The 24,921-nt window shown below is 41.7% G+C and overlaps 1 protein-coding gene across 1 annotated transcript in view; it reads left to right on the forward strand.

Annotated features, from left to right (window-relative positions):
- crybg2 (crystallin beta-gamma domain containing 2) overlaps positions 1-24,921 on the forward strand; it is a 39,130-nt gene that overhangs the window by 9,487 nt on the left and 4,722 nt on the right. The window contains exons 3-16 of the mRNA XM_069176466.1: positions 935-1,090; positions 1,353-4,006; positions 10,683-11,847; positions 12,440-13,135; positions 17,656-17,703; positions 19,898-20,016; positions 21,842-22,055; positions 22,506-22,645; positions 22,818-22,944; positions 23,062-23,097; positions 23,252-23,391; positions 23,542-23,668; positions 24,519-24,676; positions 24,780-24,906. Of these exons, the coding sequence (XP_069032567.1) occupies positions 935-1,090; positions 1,353-4,006; positions 10,683-11,847; positions 12,440-13,135; positions 17,656-17,703; positions 19,898-20,016; positions 21,842-22,055; positions 22,506-22,645; positions 22,818-22,944; positions 23,062-23,097; positions 23,252-23,391; positions 23,542-23,668; positions 24,519-24,676; positions 24,780-24,906 (5,907 nt within the window). The remainder of the gene's footprint in view (positions 1-934; positions 1,091-1,352; positions 4,007-10,682; positions 11,848-12,439; positions 13,136-17,655; positions 17,704-19,897; positions 20,017-21,841; positions 22,056-22,505; positions 22,646-22,817; positions 22,945-23,061; positions 23,098-23,251; positions 23,392-23,541; positions 23,669-24,518; positions 24,677-24,779; positions 24,907-24,921) is intronic.

Raw genomic sequence — 24,921 nt, forward strand, 5'->3', positions numbered from 1 at the left:
CCTGTTGACCCACTCGACTAATTTTCCACTCCGATTGTTGTCTTTGCTTGAAATACTTTACAAACTATCCACCGCAGAAGGAAGAATTCTTGCAGGCACACCCAGTTAGAAATGTGACAGATGTCTGTGCCATTCTCCTTTGTCATCACAGCTCAACAAAACAATGGCATCACTTTTATCTTTTCGATCAATGTTTTCCTACACGAGCATGCTTTAGTATCTTTTTAAAATATCTGTCAGGGAACACCCGGTTCGTACAACCTGCTCTCCAAAAATACTTTGACATCACTTTTAAGATAATTCGTTTCGACACTTCCACTTTCTATTTTTATTTGGCTGTACATGATGTAGATTTTGTGATTTTGTGATCTAGAGTTGACTACAGGATTTTTAACAGTATCGTGTGGTAATTAAAAAAAACCTCTGACTAAGTATCTTGGTAGCCACTACTATAGGTTTTGTAAATCGTGTTCTACTAGTCTTTCATTTCTTTCAGGGTGGAGCAGCTTTTACTGCTTGGAATGAAGTTAGTGTGTCAATTCTTTTTCTTGTTTATATGTGCAAGGACTCGTAATCTGTGTGATTAGAATTGTGCAATATACTCATTCTTACCACCTAAAGAAGCCATGTTGGAAGGTTCCTAATTAACTTTTGGTGAGGGCTTAAAACGGTTAGTATGTATGGTATGGGTACGTTTTTATTCTATTTAGTACAAGGTAAGTTTTATAAGTTAGGTACTCATATTTTTACAATGACAGATAAAGCAGCAAAAATGTGTAAAAGTTTCACTCTGTTATTAATCACAAAGTAGAGATTTGTAGATGCTTTTAGTAACACGTTATATTAATTTAGATGATAACTATCTAGGAATTTGATCTTGCGTTACATTATTTTCTCGCGATTTTCACCTCTCTTCAAATTTTGTCTCTTCCAGGGTAAAGAATTCAGCTACTCGGAGTTGGACCTCCGTAAGCCCAAAAGGTTTGCCTCTTTTTCCTTCGGCCTTAGAAAGAGGAAGAAGAAGGATCAAGAGAATATCTCAAAGAGCATTTTTGGCCTTCATAGCCAAGGCATTGAAGAGCAAGACGAGGTAACGCCATTCCCTAAAGTTCTCCTCAACTTCATTTGACATGTGACAATGCATTAACATTGTGGGACCGAGCATGTGTTTTTCTGGAAGATACTTCTCGGGTAATATCTCTAAAACCCAGAAGGTTGTTTAACGAAATTTAAACCAGTTTTGAAGGTATATCCAGAAAACTCATCTACAAATCATGAATATTTCCATAAAAGGTTTTGACTGTATAATCTGTATCATTCTATCAGTGAAACTGTAAATGATCTTCTTCTAGATTCCTGTGGACCTCAGTCAGATGGAGTTGGGTCAGACCAACACCAAGATGATGTTCAGTATGTCTCAACCGGAGCTTGATAGCAGCAGCACATTTGGCATTCCTTCTCCTCCTCCTGTGGCCACAAATAAGTCAGAATCATACTTTACTTTTCCTAACCAGTCCCATTCATCTGTCACAATAAACACCCAACCAGAATCAAATCGACCTCTCACCAACGGCTTTGATATTTTGGACGTTCCCGAGGAAAATCTGAAAGCACCAATCGCGTCCATTCCTGAGCTGGAACTGGACTATCCCGGTTCATCCGAGAAGAAAGAGACCATTCCTGTTCACATTGACTCATCCAAAAGGGATGCCAAGTCTTCTCCTACCACTCGTACACAAACCCCTTCTGTTGTGAATACCCAGACTGCACCTGGCCTTTCATCCAGCCAGCCGCCAATCGTGCTCCACACCACAGATCACAAAGCAGCGGCTGTCGACTCGGCCCTCCCGAGCAACGATCCGAGCGACAATGTTATCCTCCTAGAGTTCAACAAAAACACTGAATCCACCGGTGTGTCTTTATCACATCATCACCCTGATGCCCCTCACACAGCTGAAAGTGTAATCTCAAAGAGTGATCCCTCCCTGGCAAGTGTCGACTCCAAAAATGACACCACTGTTACAGAGTCGGCTTCTGTTCATCACGCGGCAGACTCTCCCAGCATCCATAACGAAGTCTTAATTTCCCACACTCCTCCCGTGTGTAGGCCTCCTCCCGAAACTGCCAAGAGTGTCGCCACAACTTCGGCTGTTAGCGGTGAAAAGAGCGTCCGTCTCGTCAGTCAATATGCAGTTTATGGAGCTTTGTACGATTCGCTTTTCCCCAAGAGTTTCACTGCTGAGATAATCTCTTCGCTCTTGAGCCCTTCACCTCAAATCCGTACAGAGATAAGACATCACGACACCAAAACAGAACCTGTCGTGGTCAAAACCCTGAATGAATGCCACACAGAAACTGATATTATATACTCTCGCCTGTCGACTTCACATGAGTTTGAATCTGCCGCTCGCAGAATGAATGATACTGGAGATGTTTTTGCCTCCCCCAGCGAAAGGCAGACGATTTCTTTAAGCGAGAGCTCCGGATTTACCTCGTACCAAACCTCTGGTGCTTCTCGGCATGAAAGACACCTGGAACAACCTTCCTCTCCCGATTCGGGTCCTAAACCTGATGACGGTGATAACATTCCTTACTCAGAGCTGACCCGCTCCAGCTCAGAGGGGATATCGGACAGCAGCAGCCTTGTTCGCGACATTGTCAGGTCCGTCCCCGTGTGTCAGAACTCTCCCCCTCCCGCTTCTGACTGGGTAGCATCCCGAGGGACGGATACTCAGGTTACCGGCTCCAAGCGGAGAGTGATCCTCTTGAAAGAGTTAGTCACAGACGAGGAGGGCGCTGCTGCCGGCTGTCCCTCCGCGGAGCCGGATAAAATGAGTGCAGGGAAGGAACTTAAGCTAAATATTCAAACGGAGAGTCTTTCCGACTCCTTTGGGCAGACGGATGACGGGCCTCAAAGCCCCGTGTATCTGAGCATGGGGTCAGATGATGGCATTGCCGTGGAGATTTACTACAGCGCTGAAGAGGACAACACGGCAGGCAGCGGGGAGGAAGAGATGTCCACGACGGGTGAAGGAGAAGAAACTATCGCGGCGGATGGTAGGAAAGATGTGGCGCTGCGTGCGGATGCTGCGGAAGGAGGGATGAGCGGGAGGGACGAGGGAGATGTGAGAGTCGTGATTGTTAGAATGGAGCATGAGGGCAGAACAGGAAGTGAAGAAAAGACAGAGGATTGCAATAGCCGAACAGAAGTACAGCAACAACTAAGAATGGAGGAAACGGGAACAACCGAGTTTCTTGTCGGCAATGATGCAGAGAGTCAGGCGGAAGAAGCAGAAACCGCAGCGCAGCCACAAATGAAAGAAGACAAGCGGAAGGAGAGGAGAAAGGAGGAGTTACCGGCCACACCGGTTCAGCAGGTGAACACACTGATGGTATGTGACTTGGCTTCACCCGCCGGTGAGATGCACGGGCAGAGGGAGGGGTCAGAGGGAAACTGGACCGTGGACTTGGAAACAGAAGACCGCTCTAATGGAGACAAACAACTCCCAAGAAAGGAGGGACAATATCAGGCTCACGAAGATATCAGGAGCTCTGAATACATACACTCCACTGGCAGTAACACAAGAGAGGAGGATGGGATCACACCCTCATTAACAGAGGCAGAGGCGCAAGTTTCACTGACTGCAGAAACAGAAAAGAGAGATGAAGCGAGCAAAGAAAGCATAAAAACCAGCAGTATCGCCACAAACGGTGCTTTAACAGATACTTCTGGTGCTGCAGAGGTTGTCGCAGAGAATGTGACGCACAGTCCGGAGCTGCAATCAGACGCCACGCAGATTGAACACAATAGGGCTCCGCAAAGTAGTGAGTGGGCGGATACAATTACTCAGAGCCCTGACACAAACATCACGGCGCGAGAGCAGGTGGCAGCAGTCGAGCTGTCAGCCCCGAACAAAGACGCACATCATCCTGACGGCCAAACTGCAGAGGCTCCCTCAGAGAGCCGCGAGTATCCGACCGAGGCCCGACCCGACCTGACCCAGGGGTAGGTGACGCAGTCTTGTAACGATGGAAAAAAAAGTTTCAGTCTTTGTTTGAGTCCAGTGCTGCAGGCACTGGACTCAAACATAGGTGAAGTAAATCATTGTCAACTCTGGCCTGAAACTGGTTTGCTGTCATTCAATTTCACGTTTAAGGGAAAGTGCAATAAGTTATTCGACACATTTTGAGTGTTCGGTGTCATTTAAGAAATTGCTTCTTTTGTAGTTTTAAGTGCTGGAAAGTGCAACATGTGGCCTTCGGGGTGTGTTGGATATATTGTTATGTAAAAGCTATGTATAATAGTAGTCTTTGAATGGGTGACCTTATCATCTGACCGTGCAGCCATCTGATAAGGCCCTGAAATGTGTGAAGGCTAAACATTTCCCCTGATAAAAAGGGTCAAGAGTGGATGAGCTGTCTTGTTTACAGCGCGCGATACCCGTTTATCGTCAATCATCCCTTTTAAAATCCACCACGTTAAACCATTTAACCTCAGGTTAAACAAATCCAAGCAGCATGTGTAGTCCACTGATCTCATCTAATGATCCACGTACAGTGTGGAGTTGGCGAGAAGAACTCTAGCAGCGATATTGATTTTGCTTGTCCACGACTCTGAGCGATCACTCCGTATCGTAGGGTACACATATTGTGCTTTTTTTTTTCTAGCCTTGTAGTGATACAGTGAGTTTACAGTCTGGCGCAATACACAATACAGGTGTCACGGGTTCAATATTCTCTTCATATTTTTTTTTTTTTTTTTCCCCTTATGCCCAACCAAACCAAAATACATCTGAAATGCTTTTAATAATTGAGGGGAAAAAACATCATCTTCAAGCACTTAATGTCTTATGACAATTGGACCTACTACTATTATTTTCGACATCATTTGATTATGTTTTGATATTTCTTTTCTTCAGGTTGCGATCACAACCTCGATCACGTAAAACAGGAAAGCAGCAAATCCTCAACTTTGAGGAGTTGGGACCAGCAGATGTTTAATACTTGTACTTAATAAATTACTTAAACGATTAGTAAAGTTTTCTGTTCATCAACGTAATTGACAATTAGTCTATTAAATCTTTCAGCTTTTGTTGCATTATTAATACATGCATTCCTGTAAACTTCTACGACAAACTCTAACGTAACTGACATGAATTAAAGCTGACGACAGCTTCTGCTCCCCACAAAGAAACAAACAGTGTTTTACAGGCTCTTTTCAAGGCTGTATTAGATCAGCATTTGATATGTCATGAGTAGATTACAGTTGGACTATCACTTAAAACTCACGTTTCCCTTTAAAACAACTGAGCAGCCCACATAAACAGACATTTGGTACTCGTTGCATTTGCATGCGCTCTGCTCGGCGCTGCCTCCTTACATCTCTGAATGTTTTCCAGTAATATGAACTGCTTCCATCTCCTCAGCCTCCTCCAGCACTAGCATTTAGATTTATGAATTTACAATATCACAGGGCGCAGAGCCACTCACTACTCGCATGCGTTATTGTTGCAGTAAATGCGTCAACCTTTGAACCGAACTTACCCACGAGACCACGACCCTTTTTATGTCCCCATCACATCCTGACGCCTGTAACACTGGGAGGTCCGAAGTACCATAATGCTCGTTGTTATTTTCTAATGGGTCTATGCAACAGAATGACTTTTTTGGCATTGGAACAGCATTTTTATCTGAAGCTGGCTTGTGATCAAACATTTAAATTCACAGGAACAAGCCGAGCTGAAGGTGTTGTCAGAAGGAAAGCCAGTAAAGAATTTTGAGCATGTGACCACACCTTGACCACATAACATCGAAGGGAAAATCTTTGACACTGCGAGGGGAGCTGCGGTAGTGTGCGTTATTGTGCTGAGCCATGTGTTTTCTTGATGCATCTCTACCAACTACAATGTTTGGTTTGTGACCAAAGTCGTAACAGTTGCAGGCAAAGAGCATGACTTCCTGTTATTTTTGCGTTGAGATGGTGAAAGAGATGAGAAGCCCTGAAAGGTCTTAACTTGGTGCGGTACGTATAGAAAAGACTATATGTCAGTTACACATGAACCAGAAGAATTCGGGTATAAATATCAACTTTATACAAAATATCAACTTCTGTGTTGCTGGTTTTGTTGCATCTTTGGTGCAAATAGTCTTCAAATCATTTAAATATTGCTTATTAGTGTCAGTATGACGGTGTGTCTGAATATTAGGCAATTTGAGAATCTGGAGGTTTTATTTTTAAAACCACCAGATGGCAGAAAAGGCAAGTCTTTTATCTGTGAGACGTAGACACCAGCTGGAAGATTACTATAATCATGACACATGGAGAACAACCGGCAATTGATAATGAACATGTCATTGTCAAGGGGAATTTAATGCATTTACTGTGTATGTCGTATAACAACTATTACTCAAAGAACCCTGAGATTTGTAAAGATAGAAATGAAACATGAATCAGGGTAAATAATGTAGCGTAGTTAGTTTTTCACACAACAGTATTTATTATATTATAATTGGCTTTTTATTCATGCAACGCTTTTCTGCTTTGCTCAGAATTTGAATGCATTTTGCAGATACATGTTTGAGGGTAGGGAACTGAAATACAGCTCAATGACAAAGTAGGATTTGTTTAAATACTGAACATTTCCAATAGAGTGTGCACTTCTGTAATGCTTCTGTAAAATATTTCCATAGACTTTTGTCTTTTTTTCTTTTTTGGAACATGCCAATGAACACATGGCCTCTAAACCTGCTGATGCTGACTGAAAGACGAACAAGGCATTTAGCCAGCCCCACCTGGCAAACATTCCTCTGAGAAGTAATGAGACTCGCACTCAGACTTTCAATGCCTCCAAGGGCCCAATGATAAAGAAACACTGGTCACGCAATAACACAGGTGCAGAACAACGTTTTTATTATGTGCTACATTATTATTATTATTATTATTATTATTATTATTATCATTATTATTATTATTATTATTATTCCATCTCTACCCAAATCAGAGAAGGACGCAAAGGCTGTTTGTAGTGGGAATAGATCTGAAGCTTGTCGAACCACTTCTGGGTCCTCAGTCTGAACGCCAACACCGAGCTCTTTCCTTTCTATTCTTGTCCAAGTTTGACTGACTGGTTGTTGTCTGACAGCTGGCTTGAGATGCAGGTTCAGTATTCAAATGTTTAGAGAATTCGCTTTGTTGTACATCATGTTCTGTCAGCAGAAAATGTGAAGTTGGTTTATACCACACCTTGACCTGACAGAAGTCATCTTCAGAAAATCCTTCCGCTTCACAGTTTGCTTTTAGAGTAGGTCTTAAGCCAAGAGTCTTTCAGGGTTTCCCCTGTGCATATTGTAAATGTTTTTACACTCTTTAAAATTATTATTTTTTTAATAATAACTACAATCCAATCTTTAATTTTTGATCGTCACACATCAGTCAAGTCTGTTTTATGCTGTTCTTGGAGTCTTCACATATTTTCCGGGTTGCGCTGCCTTTAGCCGCCATGTGATTGATGATGCGTAAACAACATTTGAACTCTTTTACTTGAGCTCAGTAAAGTTGCAGAGCTGGCTGATGTTTGACAGCCAGATAGTCTCTTCTACAGTCAGTAAGCCATTTTTTAATCTGCTGTTAATATGTAAACAGAAGGGAAGCTATATAAAAAAAAAAAATAAAAAAAAAAACATGTGAAATGGTTACAACTCTGTTCCCATTTCTGGAATTCCATGTAAATTATTCAGATGTGTTTTTCCTTTAAAATTATGGAAGGAATCACATTGATGATCACCTTGTGGATTCTCAAGTGAGTTAGATGTAGACTGCATGTGTTCATTCGGCAAGCTTGAGTTTATCATTTGTAAACTTTCAAAGTCAATCAAGGTTTCACCCGAAATGCACTAGCTCCAGTCTAAATTCACATGTTTTTTTTATCTTCCAAGAAGAGGAAAGATTTGACATTTTTTGGTACTCGTGTAATTCTCAGACATAGAACCTTTTGACAGGCGAGATTTATAACGAAGCAAGAAATATGTTTAATTATTGTTTTGCGTGTGCTGTTAAGTCTGTTAATTGATACGGAGAGATCAGTACTGTCTCCTAAGAGCAGTTGAACATTTACAAAGAAATTACATGGAGGCAGATGTCATTCTTTGATCCTCAGAACTGCATTACAATGCAAGATGGAAAGAAATTGTACCCATGGTCATACATACAGTAATTGCATGGAAAGTTCTCCTTTCTTGTGCTCACATTTTCCAAACTGTTACTCTTTGTTTCTTTTACATATGGCTCTGGAATCCCTGAGGCTGTTATGTGTTCTAGAACATGGTTGGATCTTGACTTGGAGGTGTGCCTGTATGTAGTCACAAAATGTCTCTTAAACCTGACTGCAGGTCAATGAATTGTGTGGGCCTTTCTGTCTGCTTATGTATCTCCTTTAGTGTCAATTTTGACATTATTTGCATGTTACAGTGAGGAGGTTTTGGGATCACTGACAGAATCTGCAGGGCTGTAGGTGTGTAGGTGGGGTTTCGCAGTAAGAGCAGCTATGTACTCATTATGTCCTAAGAAGGAGCCTAATTCATGTTCAACCATGACTATTTTAGATGCAGTATGTTGGGGGTTGTTGGGGCTGGAAGCAACCGGGAAGAAATACCTGCATACTCTACTATTATTCCAAATTTCTGTCAAGAATTTAAATTTTTTTTAATGCATTTTCATTGCATTTGTTATTTTTTCTATTACTATGTTGAAATTACAATAAATCTCACATTATACTAATTAATTTCCACGTTTTGAGATGATAAGTAAAAAGTACTCAGCTTTTGTTATCCTCTACATTTTTTTTTTTTATTTTTTATTTTTATGGCTAACCTGCCATAAGCACAGAGAAATGCACTTCGCAACGGTTACATCAGTATTGCATCAGCACTCGTAATGCATTGTGACCTTTTAAATAAGCCACCCTTGCATAATGTGTTTGACCTCGTCTGAAACTGTAGGAGTGATTGCACCACCCAATAGTTTTCTTTACTCTGTTGTGAAGTTGGATGACAGTCAGTGCGTTCTCTGTGTAGTCTCACAACCTGTTCACCTTTTACTGGTAGTCGCCCGCGCAGCCCGTGAGAACAACACCAAATGTTTGCCAGTCATTAAACACGGTAATTAAACACAGTTCATAATGTCACCCCTCCTTTAAACTTTCCTGCTACACCAGGTATAAAGATCCAGAAAGGTCAAATGAATCACGGCTGGAGAATCAACTCTAAATTACGGCTTAACTCGTAAAAGCTTTTTTGGCATACAGTTTGATGTTAAGTTTATAAGATTATGTCGTGCTTACAAATAGTGTGCATGGGCTTACCAGTCTTCACTACGCAGTTCATGTGCCTCCAAAATTGTACAGAAAAAAGCTTAAAAGTAAACATTATTAATTCTCATGAATCTCATTAAGGAAATTCGCAGTTTCCTTCATGTCTCAAACAAATTTCATAAATGCCTGAATAAAACCTGATTATTATTATTATAAAAACAGAGCAGAGGTCTGATGATCCAATTTTCCCAAATTGCAGAGCTCGCGCTACATATTTTACTCAAATATTCTTAATCTTTAAACCTCAGAAGCTGGTGGAAGAGCTTTTATTAAGATCTGTTTCTTCTAGTTAAGTGTAGTATAAGACAGGTGACACAGATTAAAAGAAAACATTGCAGAAGCCAACGTGTCCTGACTTTTAGTCATTAGTGTGGGTCAAACTTCAAAAACACTGGATTTAACAATCAGCTGGATAGCATTCATTACATCCTCCCAACCTGCACACTCTTTCAAACTTGACACCACCACTTCAGTTTCCATCGACATGTTTGGAAAGCTTCCTTTGGAACCACAGACAAGAGAAGCCAGTACAAAATATTTACACAAGCCGAGCAGCACTTCTTATTACAAGTAAACCAACCTTCATGTGTAAAATCAGACCCTTTGAAAATTCATAAAGGTCCTTAAAAGAAAAAGATCAAATTAAACTACTTGTGAACATAACCATCTTTATATTGATAATATATTACCATACTCCTATAAATATACAGCTTATCAGGCTATCACATAGGTCTTATCCAACATCGTTTGACTGTTTGTGCTTACATTTTGAAGCGTGGGTAGTGGCGAGTGTGTGTTGATTGTGACCATGACAGGAGAAAAAAAAAAAAAAAAAAAAAAGCGCCATTGTAAAGACTTGCACTGCACAGTTCATGTGTGTTTACTTTGAGCAACGTTAATTTGTCAGCTGACCGTGTTTTGCTTGTGTGCACACGATCCTCCCAACACAAACTCACTGTGGGTGCATCCAGCCGAAACCTTGTGTCTCGTTTAAATAAGCCTCAAATGAAATGATGACCTTTCTCAGTTTCTACAGTAACTTTATTATTTACTTTTACCATTGTTGGAAAATGCAGATGGCAAACTTCAAAACAGCTACTGCAATTATGGGATCTTTCTAACCTTTATTTGACACGTCAAGATAAGCAAAGTTGCCTTGTAAAATTTGTATTGTTGGCATTTCATTACTGCCACACCCTGAAGGCACTGCTCCACTTTATAGACTGTGAACAAGTTACCATTATACAATTAGACTGCCTTTCTGTCTTCAGTGTTTTTGTCATTACGTTTTTCTTTTTCTCCGTATTTCTTTAGGTCACCGACGGCTTCAAGGACAGCCGCAGCTGCTTCAGAAGACTTTGCTTCAGAAAGTCACCACACGAAAGACGACCAAGAGTCAGTCGGCAAAATGAATTCAGGCTACAGCATCCTGAGCACCAGACTGTCCATTAAGAACTTGTCTCCCCCTAAAGAGGACGAATCCAAATATCGGTTTCACAAAATGTCCCTGATTAGTGAGGCTGAACCCACCGATGTCAGCCGGGATACCGTGGACTTTGACAGAAAAAGCACACCAGTAACTGAGTCAGATGTGACAGATCCCAGCTTAGAATATAAATGGAGAAATAAATTTGAGGGAGTAACCCAGTACAAACCTAACACAACAGAGAACTCCTCTTTGCATGACTCTCTGAGCTACAGAGCGTCTGACACCTGGACCATGTCCTCCTCCTCTGCTCTCCCCGAAGCTACAGCGTACAAACACCTCAGCAACACCTTTCCCTCTTCCCTCCCCCCAGAGGAATATATCACCCTCAGCAACAGGCGGAGTGACGGGACTGCAGTTTATCTGAGCCAGGAGAGCAAACCAACGGCGGAACCAAAATATGAGTGGAGGAGGAGCTTAGCGGAGCTGGAGGAGGAGCCTGCTGCACCTGCAGCTGAAAGACAGGGACTGAGAGAGTCAGAGGGGATAAAGTCACACTGGGACTCACAGCTGCTCCCCGTGTCTGGCTTTTCCTCCACACGACAAACCAGCTACGACAGCACTGACGGTTTGAGTGGTGAAGACGACGAGTCATCACGATTCACTGGAGTGTTCAAGGCCACGTTCGTGGAGCTGGTCTCCGACCCTGCAGCTCCCTCCACCACTCCCCCCACCTCCCCCGAAGCCGACTCCCCCTACCAGTGCGAAATGGATAGCCTGGTGGACACTCTGAAGAGCATGGGACCCTCCCTGAGGCCGAGGAACATGGGCCTCCGCCCGGCTCCCCAGGCCCCCCTCTCCTCTCTGCCGCCGATTGTGGAGGATGCTCCGAACCCCGTCACCTCTGACCTGTCTGTCAACCTCAGGAGTCCCTTAAAGAAGATGGATGCTGAGTCCCTCAATGGACTGTACACACTGCCTTCTGACCTCGGACTGAAGAGGAGTTCCTTCAGAGATAATTGTTCTCCACTGGACATGATGAAAAAAAGCCAGGTATTGTATAGACTCTTAAAATCTTTGATTGCCTGATTTTTTTTCCTTTGGTTGATGAAAACTTCATATATTAAAATCAAATTCCATGTGGGCTATAAGCATAAAGAACATAATTTGTTATATGTTTATATTATTGTCTATTGAATGAATTATAAAAATTTAATTGTTCTTTTAAAGGTCCATCTGAATGACAAAAACTTCATTGCCTTTGTGGTTGTGAGGTAAACTTGGCCTCTCAATCTGTAAACACATTTCTGAATGCAGTTTCACAATCTGTGAGCACTGTAAAGGAAATTCCATTCACCTACATTGTTTTGTGGTGATGCAAAAAACTCATAGGTGCATATTTAAAAGCCTCTGCAAATGAAACCAAAGCATAGCATGACAAGATGTTGATGATTTAGAGGTACATGAGAATATATGATTCAGTGGTTCTTGTTTTGTAACTTTGGGGTGAATTCAACCTTTAATGCATGTGTGCCGTCACCTGCAGCACCAGCAGCAGTCTGGGACAAGAGGTCTGAACATGCCCCTTAGAGCATCTGCTACTAACAGTATTGTAATGAGAACATCCTCTGACTCTCCTCTTCAGGATTTACAATCTCCAACGCTGAATGGAAACGGAGTGCTTCCATCTTCCGCCACCAGCTCTCGCCTAGAAAACAGTGTCCTGTTTGCAAGCTACAGGTCATCATCCGTAGATCAGACCCCGGAAAATGGAAAGCCCAATCGCTTGTTCTTCCATACCAACTCGCTACCAGAAACGGGGCCTTCAAATGACCGCATAAGCCAAGGGCCGAGGGAACACGGTGAACCCGGCGTTGGATCAGTGGGGTCCGGTTATAAGGGTTTCTCCTTCCTTTCGAATTCCACCTCGTCGGGCACCCTGACCAGAGCTGAAGACCCTAACATGCGCATGAGTCAGCCTCCTCCGTTGAGCATCAGCCTGCCACCTTCCGGCAACAGTCCGACCCGTGTCCTCAGCCCCACCCGCCTCCTCAGTCCCACCCGCCTCCTCAGCCCCACAGGCTCCATCGACCTCCACCGGCCCTTCACCACCACAGACTCCCCCTTATCCATGTTTAGCCAGACAACCGGTATGGGGACGGGTCTCGGTACAGGGAGCCTGGGCACTCCCACCCTGCAGAGGAGCTTCAGTCTTGAGTCCCCTGCGGGGGGACAGACGTCGTTGCTCAGCAACGTGCGTGGAGGGTCTCTGTTCCAGAACCAGGAACCTGAGCCTGACAGGAACTTATTGTCAAAATACAGAGCCTTCCCTGACGCCTATGTGAGTATGACTAGATTTGTCTATTTAGTCTTACTGAGTACTATTATTTTTGCTCAGGTGCCATTCAAATATATAACAATTCAGGCAAGAAATGACATGATATTTGATTAGGCAAACATGGATGTTCGGATTTATGGATTCTGACGATAGTTTTTACAACTAATTTGGGAAGAGACATGCACACAGTGAATGACTTGTGCATCCTTCTGCACGTCAAGTAGTCACAAATATAAACAAACTTTTTACCTTTACCTAACCTTTTTAGGTAGGTCTGGCTGTGCATTACTCAAAAGGTCTGCAGTGAGTGTAATGGTGTGTGGGCCGTGAAAATGGTAACTAGGTCTACGGTGACAAAACGAGAGGAAGTCCTCTACATAGGCTTCTGCCTTTGTGTGTGTTTACTTGTTATGTCGGCAGCTCTTATCCTCACTCTTAGATCTGTTGTCTCTCACCTATTTTCAGCTGACCTGCTGTTTGTCTTTTTGACATGACTTCACATGCGGTTTGTTGTGCACACAGGAAACGTCCCTTTTTGTGTGGCTCCTGCTGGTGTGTGCATACCTTAAGTACACACGGTAACATGTACCATTTAGACGGCTTCTTCATTAGAATATTTGTAGAGCAGCAATAGTAATTCAAATTGCAAATGGCTGCTGCTGATTTCAGTATCACCCAGGGCATCCAAACCCATATTTCCTACCTGTCACATCCATGCTGTTCCCCCCCCGAATATCACAGAGTTACACAGAAGAGGGTGTGTGTCGAGACTTTGATTCAGGCATGCATGCACTTGTTCTTGCCCTCCAGTGTTTACGTGTGTCTGTGATAACTGATTAAGCTTTAAAATCATTTTTACAAGGAAAAATATCTGCTCACACGTGCCCTAATGGTGGTACATGCACACATACACACACACCATCTCTTTATGTCAACACATGGCTCACACGCTAATCCTGGATCACACCGACACTTTCAGTCGCACCTCTTGTTTCACAACTCGACTAAGAAAGTGTCGAAGCATACCAAACACAGAACTGACAGAAGGGAGGAGTGGGATGTTCTAACGAGCAGCTAATGATGCTGTTCTCTGTAATATATCATTTTGTTGATCATTTTTATCTACATAATGGATAGTGGTGATATTTCAGTCAATGCAGATTACAAGCAGTGACAGCTGGATTCTAGAGGTGTAACACTGGTCTACAGCTGTCTTGTGCAGCGTTCAAATGTTTACACAATGTTCAGTAGTATGGCTCCGGGAGGTCTTTTTTTTTTCAGGCCAAAGCACACAGCATGACCTCAGCTCATATTACTGACTATGCCACTGAGAACAATACTGACTTCAGACTTCAGGGCTTCTAGAGATCTGTGCGGGTAAAATATTTCGGTAGCTGACATTTTTCAGACTGCTTTGTGAAGTATTAGGGCTTCCAGGGCTTCTGAATAATATATAAAATAGAGTCAGACAAGCAATGCTGACAAACTTGCATTACAAATTACGTACAGCAGAGATGCCTATGATTGCTTCTGCCAAGGCAGCTTCATTAATGGTAGCCAAAAATACACTTGTATTTGATTGAGGTGTTTGGTCGCTTAACTCGTCAACATTTTCCTATAATTCTAAGATTTTACAATATTGTAGATTTTAACATTGTGTAGAAAAGTTTACACACCAGATGCCGAAGTGGTGCTGATAGTTTGAGAGGCATGTTATCAAATGAAACAATTTAGAAAAAGGGGGCATAAATTATGCAATACATAGTGGGGGTTTTTTACACAGGATTAATTGCATATACTACATATGTATAACTGTCTTGTGCAATGAGTCCCAGACAATAAACTGTTCAAGTAGTGTGTTAGTATTCCCGCTCCGAGTTGGGTGTCAACAGGGATGTATTTTACAGCTTCATCCTGCTCTGCTCCTGTCAACTGAAACAAAAGGGACGTGGAAAATAAATGTTTGGGAGCGTGTCAAAATGAAAACCCGGAGGAGGAAAGGGTATTTGGAACATATAAACATGACTTCTATTTAGGTTTTTTTTTTTTTTTTTGACACTTTCTTCGCTGGTGGGCGTGAATCCTCTGAAGCATTTGATTTTGGCAGAAGACTTTTTGTTCCCTGTTTTTGTTGTTTTTCTCCGCTGGACTCCCCGCCCATCCCAGCTATCTGTCTGTTCCTGCAGAGACACGACCGCACCTTGCCTTTTGTATTTATCCTCACATTTCTCCACCTGTTAGCTTGATCTTTGATTAAGTGAAGTTGACAGGGACAGATGAGGAGATTGGCAGGGTGAATGGAGCTGATGACAAACTGTATTATCTCTTCCTTTTCATACATTTCCATTGGCTTTATTCAGAAGTTCAATCCATGTGCATACATTTTTTTTTTTTTTTTTTTTTTTTTTTTTTTCTCTCAATTGCAGGATTTGCTGAAACCGCACATTCCATTCGTGGTAACTAATTTTATGTAAGAGCAGATCTTGTTCCCAGTCTGCTGGGAGGGAAGGGAGTAGAGGGTGAAAAGTGTGTGAGCATCTTTCTATTGGGCATCAAGGCAGCAATAAGCATATCAATCCCTGTGAATGATGTAGCTGTTTGATGTTGACTGACTTTTTGAGCTATTTAGTGAGTTGAGTTAAGAAAGCAGTACAGGACACATTGCTCTTACAGCACTCCACTGATTTTTTTTTTTGGGGGGGGGTTATATGAAGTATTATTGTACTTTAATATGTTTAAATGATCTCATCTAAATTAGGTCATAAACTAGTAAAATGTTTAATGCAAAATCAGCAAGTAACTTAAGTTTTAGCAGATGGAAGTTTTAAGCCTGGGGCTGCTGTTTCACCAGTGCCAGTGTTAACATGATCTGAAACTGCTATGGTGCAGAGCTGTAAAAATTAGGTGCGTTATGTTATCTGACTCTATTTACATAGAGCCAAAAGTGATTTCATTTGGTACAAGACTTATTTAATTTGAATAGGTCTTTCTGGAATACAACCAATATGAGTTTACTAGGTTTAGTTTACCACGTTAGAAACTATTAATTTAATCAATTTGAGTCATGTTGATTTTTCGCTTTTTTAGAACCAGCACTTTCTTGTAAACTATCCGTAAGAGAAACCTGTGAAACTCAAGAGTCTCTCAGTCAGACAGGTTAAGACGTCATGGCAGTTCCTCCACCGTCTCAGCATTTCTCTGTCACTATGTGACAACATAGTTTTGGAGAAACGGTTCCACGAGTTAGGCTAAGAAGAATTAGGTTGTAAAGAAAATTGTAGCAGAATGCGAAGCAATACATACGATTCTATCACATGGGACTGTATAAAGTCATATGTAGTGCAAACATGCTACATGTTTAATTCATTTACTTAATATAGTGTGACATGCTGCAGGTGAAAGCTGAATAGACTTCAGTGTAGAAATGAATACTTCGGTGTGGACTAAGGTGGAAAATTGCCATTTGCCCATTCAATAGTTCATTTAAACATATGCCCACTGCACATAACAACACATCTATCAGTATAAATACTCTATATTGCAATGCACACATAAAAATAACCAAGCCAATTGTCTGTGGCAGGAATTACTTACTCTAAATATGTTTTTGTTGCCATGGGAACCTAGTGCACCTGCCTTTATCATTCAGAGAACTGTAGTTACATAAATGAGTTTAGCCAGTGTAACACACTTTGAACACTTTTTGCAAGTAGAAGCACCCTATAAGTGGAGCCAGTATTTTTTTAATACGAGAAGGGAGCAAGAACAATTGCAGGAAGCTTACAGGCTAATGAGTCACTCTTTCTTTTATTTAATAGGTCAGCGGTGAAAAAATGGCCCCTTGGCTCGCTTTCACTGAAAATGTAAAAAGGTGTTCTTTTACAATATGCCATTATGTGCTATAAGTTCAATTAAGTACAGCCAAGTTGATTTATTCTTTCTCAAAGGCGGTTTCTAATTATAAATGTACTAGTCCACAGTAATAGGGCACAGACTACTGAAACAGTAGCTCCGGTAGCCGGCCCTCTTTGGTTGGTAACATGATCCAGATGGTAACCTGTTTCCTACAGAGCTCCCGGAGAGTAGAGGCCAAGTGACACCTGAGACACACACACACACACACACACACACACACACATTCTCTCATAGTACAGCTTCCCACTTCAATTTCAAAACAAAACTCAGCTGATGCTGCTTTTGTCAGTGGGGGAGTTTGAAAAGCATCAGGTTAAACGGGTACAGTAGAGGAATGTATTCCTGTCTATCAATGATGTGGTTGTTCTGTCATGAAGGATACACTCTTTCCTCACATCTGAAGCCCCCAGAACCTGTTGAACAGCGTGACCTAGACATAAACAATGTGTGGATTGTCTGGCATGTACTGTGTAATGTATTTTTTAGCCTTGAGTTTTTATCTTGGCTTGAATATTGACCTAAATTGCTCCAAGAAAAAAAGAAAAGTCACTGCTAAATCTTATCTGCATTAGAACGTGTGCTGATATTTTTGTTTCTTTTGCCCATAGCTCACGAAAGAGAAGGAACATGGCAAGCTCAATCCTCGTCCTGGAAAGGTGAGTCTCCTCATAAAATACACTCTTGAGTACAAATAGGCTGGTGAGAAACATGTTGACAGCTACTTTTACTGTCTGCTTTGAACCTGTAACCAGGAAGTAATGTCACTGTGAAGTCTGTTACTATGGAATTTGAGTAAACATTGGCTTGGTTGACAATCCCCTCTTCTTCTTTTTTTTTTTTTTTTTACTGTGTTGCCAAATGACACAGGAAGAACACATTCCTTTGAGTGTCTAAAGAATAGAGAGGAGACAATAAAGATGAAGCGTCTATTCTTTTAATTTAGTGTGATGTTTCTCAAGCACTTTTGGTCCATTGGTGATGATCTAAAGTACCATCAATTCGACTGAGTCTCAGTTCATGTTCTTACACACTTACACTTGCTATTTGAGTCCATGTGTTAACTCTAATAAGTATGGCAGCACGCAGCGCACTATGAGTACGGACGGTGTCCTCGTAATGAGTAAAAAAAATGCTGGAAACTTCTCGCCCCTTAATTTGCGCCATCTCGGCTACATAGCAGAGGGGGAGGGACCACCGACCTATTACCGAACTGCTGAAATGGGCGGCTGAAGAAGCTGATGTCGTTGAGGCGAATACCACGCCGCTATGCAAATGCAGCTTGTACGCGTCCACACAAAAGTATTTATTTTTGACCAAGTACCTTCAGAGTGGTGTCGCATAGTAGCCATCAGTATGCTTACTTTTGTTTCTGAAACAGCAGGCATGAAAATGCAAACAAAGCCGGAAAGGTGATGCATTCAAATGTTGCAGTCAAGTGTGTGTGTGTGTGTGTGTACTAACTGAAGTGCACTGATTAAGCGGCAGCCTTGGAGTCACACCACGCCATTCAATTCGGAACGGATACCCACGGTCCCCTGAGGAAGACTTTTAATGACTTTGATGATCCACTCAAAGTTTTCCCAACACTGTTGTCAGTAATTAGTGGCTCATGAATAAGTACTTCCCCTTGTGGTCATTATTAATTTACACGTGAACTCGCTAACACCGTAAAATAGTGCGCACGATAAAGCTGTTAAACATCAGCATGTCAGCGTGAGCAAGCTGAAAATAGCTCAAAGCACAACAGTATGTAAATACAGCCTCACAGATCCACTAGCATTACTGTAGATTTATTAAATTACACTATTCACTGGAATACCAGTGAAACCTTTTAGTCTTTTGAACCATGTGATGTCATAGAGCGGTTGCTATACAAGTAACGACAGCCGAGCTGTCTTGCGAGTCTCCGTGTATGTTGTGGGTTTGGCATTATGTGGTTATACATTCATTAACAGGATAACAAAACTGGTTTACCTTAGGAGAGATAAGTTGATTTAAAAAAAACAAAAAAAAAAACCTTGTCGGTGCATTCCGTTTGGTCCTGTGTGGTTTCTTCCATAACTGCTATTTCATAACCATTGTCTAATAAAAATTTGTCAAGTATGTGGTTAAACCATTTCTTCATCACCGGATAACCAATACACTCCCACAAATCTTCTGATCAAACTGCACACCTGACACTTTTGTCTCTTCCAGGGTGACCATATATGTTATTAACTTTTGAAATGTCAGGCCTGCTTCTGCTTGCCACTACATTTTTCTTATTGAGCTTATCCATGAAGCATCTGGAATAGGTGCAGCTGACATTTAGGTTTAGGTACGCTCCCATGCTGCAGGGCCTCAGATGTGAATGTCCCAGACGTGTCTGTGCTGTACACATGGACAAGAAGTTACTGTGATCAGATTTCACATTAATATTAGTGTTAATATATATTTTTTGCAGAATATTAGGTCACTCATTTCATGTTGCGGATTTGAGTGATATTCAGGAAATACGTTCAGGCATCCTCTGTGCAACCTCACCACTATACTGTTAACTTTGCACGATTCTTGTGTTAGATGTCTTTGGGGGATTAGAGTTATTCTTGGATATAAAGCCGGAGATAATGAGGTTAGTGTCATTCTTTTCTTCGGCAGTACAGAGTAAGGTGGTTCCTGCAATAATTGCAAGGGTATCACTCTCACTGTCCAATTAAATGCCTTCTAATATTGACAGTGAGGTTCTAATTTTATTATCTGAAGGCGGAAAATACCCCTCTGCCCAAGAAGCCTGATTCACTCGTGTCGGACATGAACAAATAAGTGAATTGCCATTAATATCTAAACTTACTCTGTCCACCATCTGGCTAGATGTATATTTTTGACCGGCCGGGGATGTGTGGCCAAAGGATTGAGATCCGCAGTGATGTCATCGATGCTACGCCCTGGGAGCTGCAGGAAACCATCTCCATCAGGGTCGTCAGAGGAGGGTGAGTAGCTAAACCACGCACAAACTCGCCATGTTTACATCTACTCGGTAACCAAAATGTTCCCTTAAAAACTACCAGATATTGACGTCTCTAGTTCTATTTCAACGCTGCATCCTACCTTCATATAGTAGCACTATGTACCAAATGTTATAGCATTATATTTTGCACTGAGTTTACAACCAAATCTGCATACTTGACTGTTTTGTACGAAGAGGAAATGACACCAGACTTGCACTGATGCAAATCCCTCCTGCAACATGTTACTGCTAAATAAACATCACAAGGAAACATGGCAAGAATTTTTCTGAAGACTTCCTTTATGGAGATTTTCTTTTTTTTTTTTTTTTTTAAGCAGGAGCTTTTTAACAATGATTTTAACCTTTTACAGCCCTCAGCAGCTCTATTTCCTCTGTGCATTGCATTATGGGAGAATAGCGTACATTTACATCACACTCAAAAATGTGAAGCGAGAACAAGGATTATTATATACAGCACCATTCTCTAAAAAAAAAATCGCAATCCACACAGAATAATGTACGCAAAAAGAGCAGGTTGTTTTGCCTGTCGGGTAATCTGAGAGTTTAACTCTCATTGATTATTTGAGTAAACAAACATGGTAAATCTGTGCTTTTTGTCGTGCTGCCACTAAATATTTGGCACTTAAACCTGGAACTTCCTGAGATCTTCAAATTTGCAAAAGGAAAAATAGGATAACGCCTTTGCACCTTGTTTTTCTTGAAACGGGAGGTGTGTAATGAGACACGAAATAAACCCCATCTCTCCGTATGTACTCGGGTAGCGTTAAAACAAGACAGCTATTGATGCGCTGTGGACATGCAAATTCCTTCAATAGTTAACACACCCAAACACAAGCTTAAACACAAACTTGCCTCATAAGTGGAATGTTTTAACAAATGCAACCAGCAGTGTGAACACGCCGCATCCTTGACGGGACTGTTCTGGCCTGCAATAACCCCGGGCGTAGGCCTTACAATGAGACAATTACACTATCAGCTCGGCCGTTGCTTTCTGCACTGCTGCCCAAACCACAGCTAATTCTGTAATTGAAGATTGTTCAGTAAGTGGCCTTTGTATTTCGTTGGCCTCTTACCTTAACTGAGGTCTTGACTCTTTTATCGAGATTACCTTGGTTATTACGACTGTTGGTATGTGAACAAGTGCATTCACGGGTAATTTACTGGATTTTGGAATATTAGAAATTTGTACTTAATATTCCGTTACTTTTATTGGACAATTATAGTTACTTGTTACTTTTCAGGTGATCATTTTACACAAAAGACACTGGATAACCTCATGAAATGCAATGTGATATTGAAGACAAAAAAGATCTATTTGGCCTGTGACCCGTTACAACTCAGGGTCTTGTTGGGTTACTTTTCAGATGTCTGTAGTTGTCCTCTTAGCCGAGAGACACTTGTGGGATGCTGCTGAATCCTAAAGGTTTTTGTAACAGCTGAACAAGTGGAACTGCAGAGCGATCTGTATCTGATATTTGCTAACATTAGTCAGCAGACTGTGGTAGCAAAATCTCTGAATGACCTCTGAATTGACAAATAATGCAGTAAAACAGCAGCAGCTGGGTGAAATGACAGCTCAAACAGCAGCCCCAGTGAGGGGAGTAATGAGGTGCTTTGTTCCGCATGCGTGAACACCGTTTTGACAGATTTCGGAATAATGATTCAATAATATGATGCAGAGTTTATGAATATTGTGCAAACACAAACTAGGAAGAAACACAGTTGATACAAAGGACCCTGTGCACTTAGATTTTTAGCATTTTTTTTAAATTTTTTTTTTTCCTTAGATGGGTGCTGTACGAGAAACCCAACTTTAAAGGGGAGAAGATCGCCTTGGACGAGGGAGACATAGAGCTTACTTGCCCGTTCGGTCCTGAAGAGGAGCAGCCGCAGAACGGACAGACGCAGGGCGGAGAGCACAGCGGAGAAACAAGCGATGAGCAGACGGAGACCAAGCCGGCCAGAAGGTTCATCATCGGATCTGTACGGAGAGCAGTCAGGGTAAGACAAGAGAAGTTCGCCCTGTTATTCTTGGTTGTTGTCATAAGTAGCTGCCATACACCCAGAGTATTACAGCTGGTGAGGTGCAGTGGACCATTATAGTAGTGGTTTCTGAATGGCTGCTTGCACCTCAACTCAAGAGCACCACCTAGTGTCAAAAAGAAGTGTCAGCACCTTTTGCCTCGACAAAGAGGCGTCAAATGTTTTAAGGTGTAATCTACTGTATTTAATGAACTTTAAAAGGGCCCAACACTGAATGTTACAGCTTTAAAATAGTTTTTATTGCTACACCCAACTTTTCAGTTTGTTTTTCCTCAACTCCGATAACTTTCAGCCTCAAAACTTAGTTTTGGTTGGACAAAATAAACAACTAATTATTTAGTTGTCATCTACTATTATTATGAATATTAAAGTGGGTACAGATGATCTGTTTTCTCTGTTCTCCCTCAGGACTACAGCGTCCCAGAGATCAGCCTATTCCCAGAAGAGAACGCAGAGGGGAAGAAGGTCATCTTCCGAGACACTTCCGAGGATGCCAGGATTTTTGGTTTCCCCATCAAGGCTAATTCCGTCATTATTAATGCTGGACTGTGAGTTGGAAATCATGAGTTTGGAAAAAAATACATTATTTAATATTGAAATTAAATTGTAAAGGCAGAATTTTTCTGCCAATCATTAGTACCTCATTTCATCTGGTTTCAAGAGCAGATTGTTTAACAATCAGATTTAAGAAGATTTCATATTATCTCTAATATTCCCCAGATGGCTTGTGTACGCACAGCCCTTCTTCCAGGGGGTACCACGCGTCCTTGAGGTGGGGGGGTACACCAACCCTGCAGCCTGGGGAGTGGAAAACCCCTATGTGGGATCACTACATCCGCTCAAAGTAGTAAGTGGCACTGTTGGAAGTATTTAAAAGGTTTCCTCTTTACTAATTCTGTATAGCTCTGTAAAAAAGTATATATCCTTATTGTTCAGTTAGTTATTTGTTTATTTTTGATCATAGGGTGAACCAAGAGTGGAAAACATGAGTGAGCCAAAGGTAAGGATGGAAGAATGTTGTTAAATCAAAGTAATACTTCCATTTTTATGTAGATAACTCATCCAACAGCAGTGATATGACTGACACTTTTAACTACTGCAAGTAAAACGTTTTTTAGTGCATCCTTATTGTAGTTGACACTCTTTGTCTCCAGATGGTGATCTACGACAAGCCGTACTTCACCGGGAAATCGAGGACTATAACAAGTAACATGAGAGACTTCATGACCAGAACAGACAGGCAGCAAACTGTCTTCATGTACAGTGTCGGCTCCCTTAAAGTACAGGGAGGAATGTGAGTGCTGCTCTCTAATGTTTGTACTCAGTGACCCTGGAAAAGGATCACTGAATACAATTACCCCAGGTCAAAAATAATGAAAGTGTGATCGTTATGCATGGGGTTTTTTTGGTTTTTTTTTTACCCTGTGCCTCTTTGTTGCTGCAGCTGGGTGGGCTACGAGAAGGAGGGCTTCCGAGGCCACCAGTACCTGCTGGAGGAGGGAGAGTACCACGACTGGAGGGTGTGGGGTGGCTGTGATGCAGAGCTGCGCTCTGTTCGGGTGATTCGAGCAGTAAGTTACAAGGACTGTTTTTATACCAGCTAATATTTGTTAGAAAAAAAAAATAAATAAATAAAAAAGAATCTTCTGGGTAATTGACATCCTCCATTAAATAAAAGGTGTGGCTCCCACTACAAGCAAGCTGCACATTAAAAGGTCTAGAGGGCATAAAGGGTACCCCTCTCCATGTCATTGCAAAATCTTTGTTTGCATACCATGGCACCAAACTGACCATAACTTCTTAATTTTTGTGTAATAATGTTTGAATTATATGGACATTTTAATGACCTAATTTCATGACATACACACACCATGAAAGTCCTATCCAAATTAAAAACTAACTTTGTGCAATCCCTACACTGAATGCCCCAAGTTTATTTACGTGAAACAGCAGCTGTAGATCTGGACAGGATCAGAGTTATGATTCAGATCCATATTCATTAACTCAAGAGTTAATAATCCAAATTGTACTTGGCAAGGGAGGAAACACAGACAATAAAATAAAGCAGTGAAAATATACCCAGCATGGCTGACTTGCAACGTCAGAATAAAGAATTTAATTTTAGCCAATTTGACATAATACTTTTTTTTTTCTCTGTTGTTTTATTGCTATTCCTTTAATGCTGCTATAGCGAAAAAAAATTCCCCTTGTGGGATTAATAAAGTATCTATCTAGCTATCTTCCTTCCTCCCTTCCTCCCTTCCTTCCTTCCTTCCTTCCTATAGTTGTCAGTTTTTCCTTCCTTCCTTCCTTCCTTCCTTCCTATAGTTGTCAGTTTTTACTTCAAGCAGCTGGAAATCAAACTCAAGTCCCCCCGGGAGGCTTTAGTGTGAGATAATCACTTTTTCTGCTTCTCTGCAGGACCTGACGGATCCCCTAATGGTGATGTTTGAACAGCCCGAGGAAGACCAGGAGGGCATGCAGGAGGAGAACACCTTCGAGGTGACGGAAGCCATTGCTGACGTGGAGCTGTTTGAGTACAAAACCTCGACGCGCTCCATCAACGTGCTCAGTGGAGCGTAAGTTGATAGATACTACAGTACATTTACTTCTCCCTCTCCATCACTCAGTGAAGTGAAGATGTATGACAGTCAGAAGGTAACTGTTCCTCCTCCTTTACAGATGGATAGCCTACTCCCATGTGGACTTCTCTGGCAACCAGTACATCTTAGAGAAAGGTTTCTACAATAACTCTGCTGACTGGGGTTCTCAAGACACCCGTATCTGCTCAGTTCAGCCCATCTTACTGGTGAGAACCGCTGTG

This window comes from Embiotoca jacksoni, unplaced genomic scaffold (assembly GCF_022577435.1).
Source record: "Embiotoca jacksoni isolate LCO1_2020_lvr unplaced genomic scaffold, fEmbJac1.0.p SCAF_7, whole genome shotgun sequence".
NCBI classification, from domain to species: domain Eukaryota; kingdom Metazoa; phylum Chordata; class Actinopteri; family Embiotocidae; genus Embiotoca; species Embiotoca jacksoni.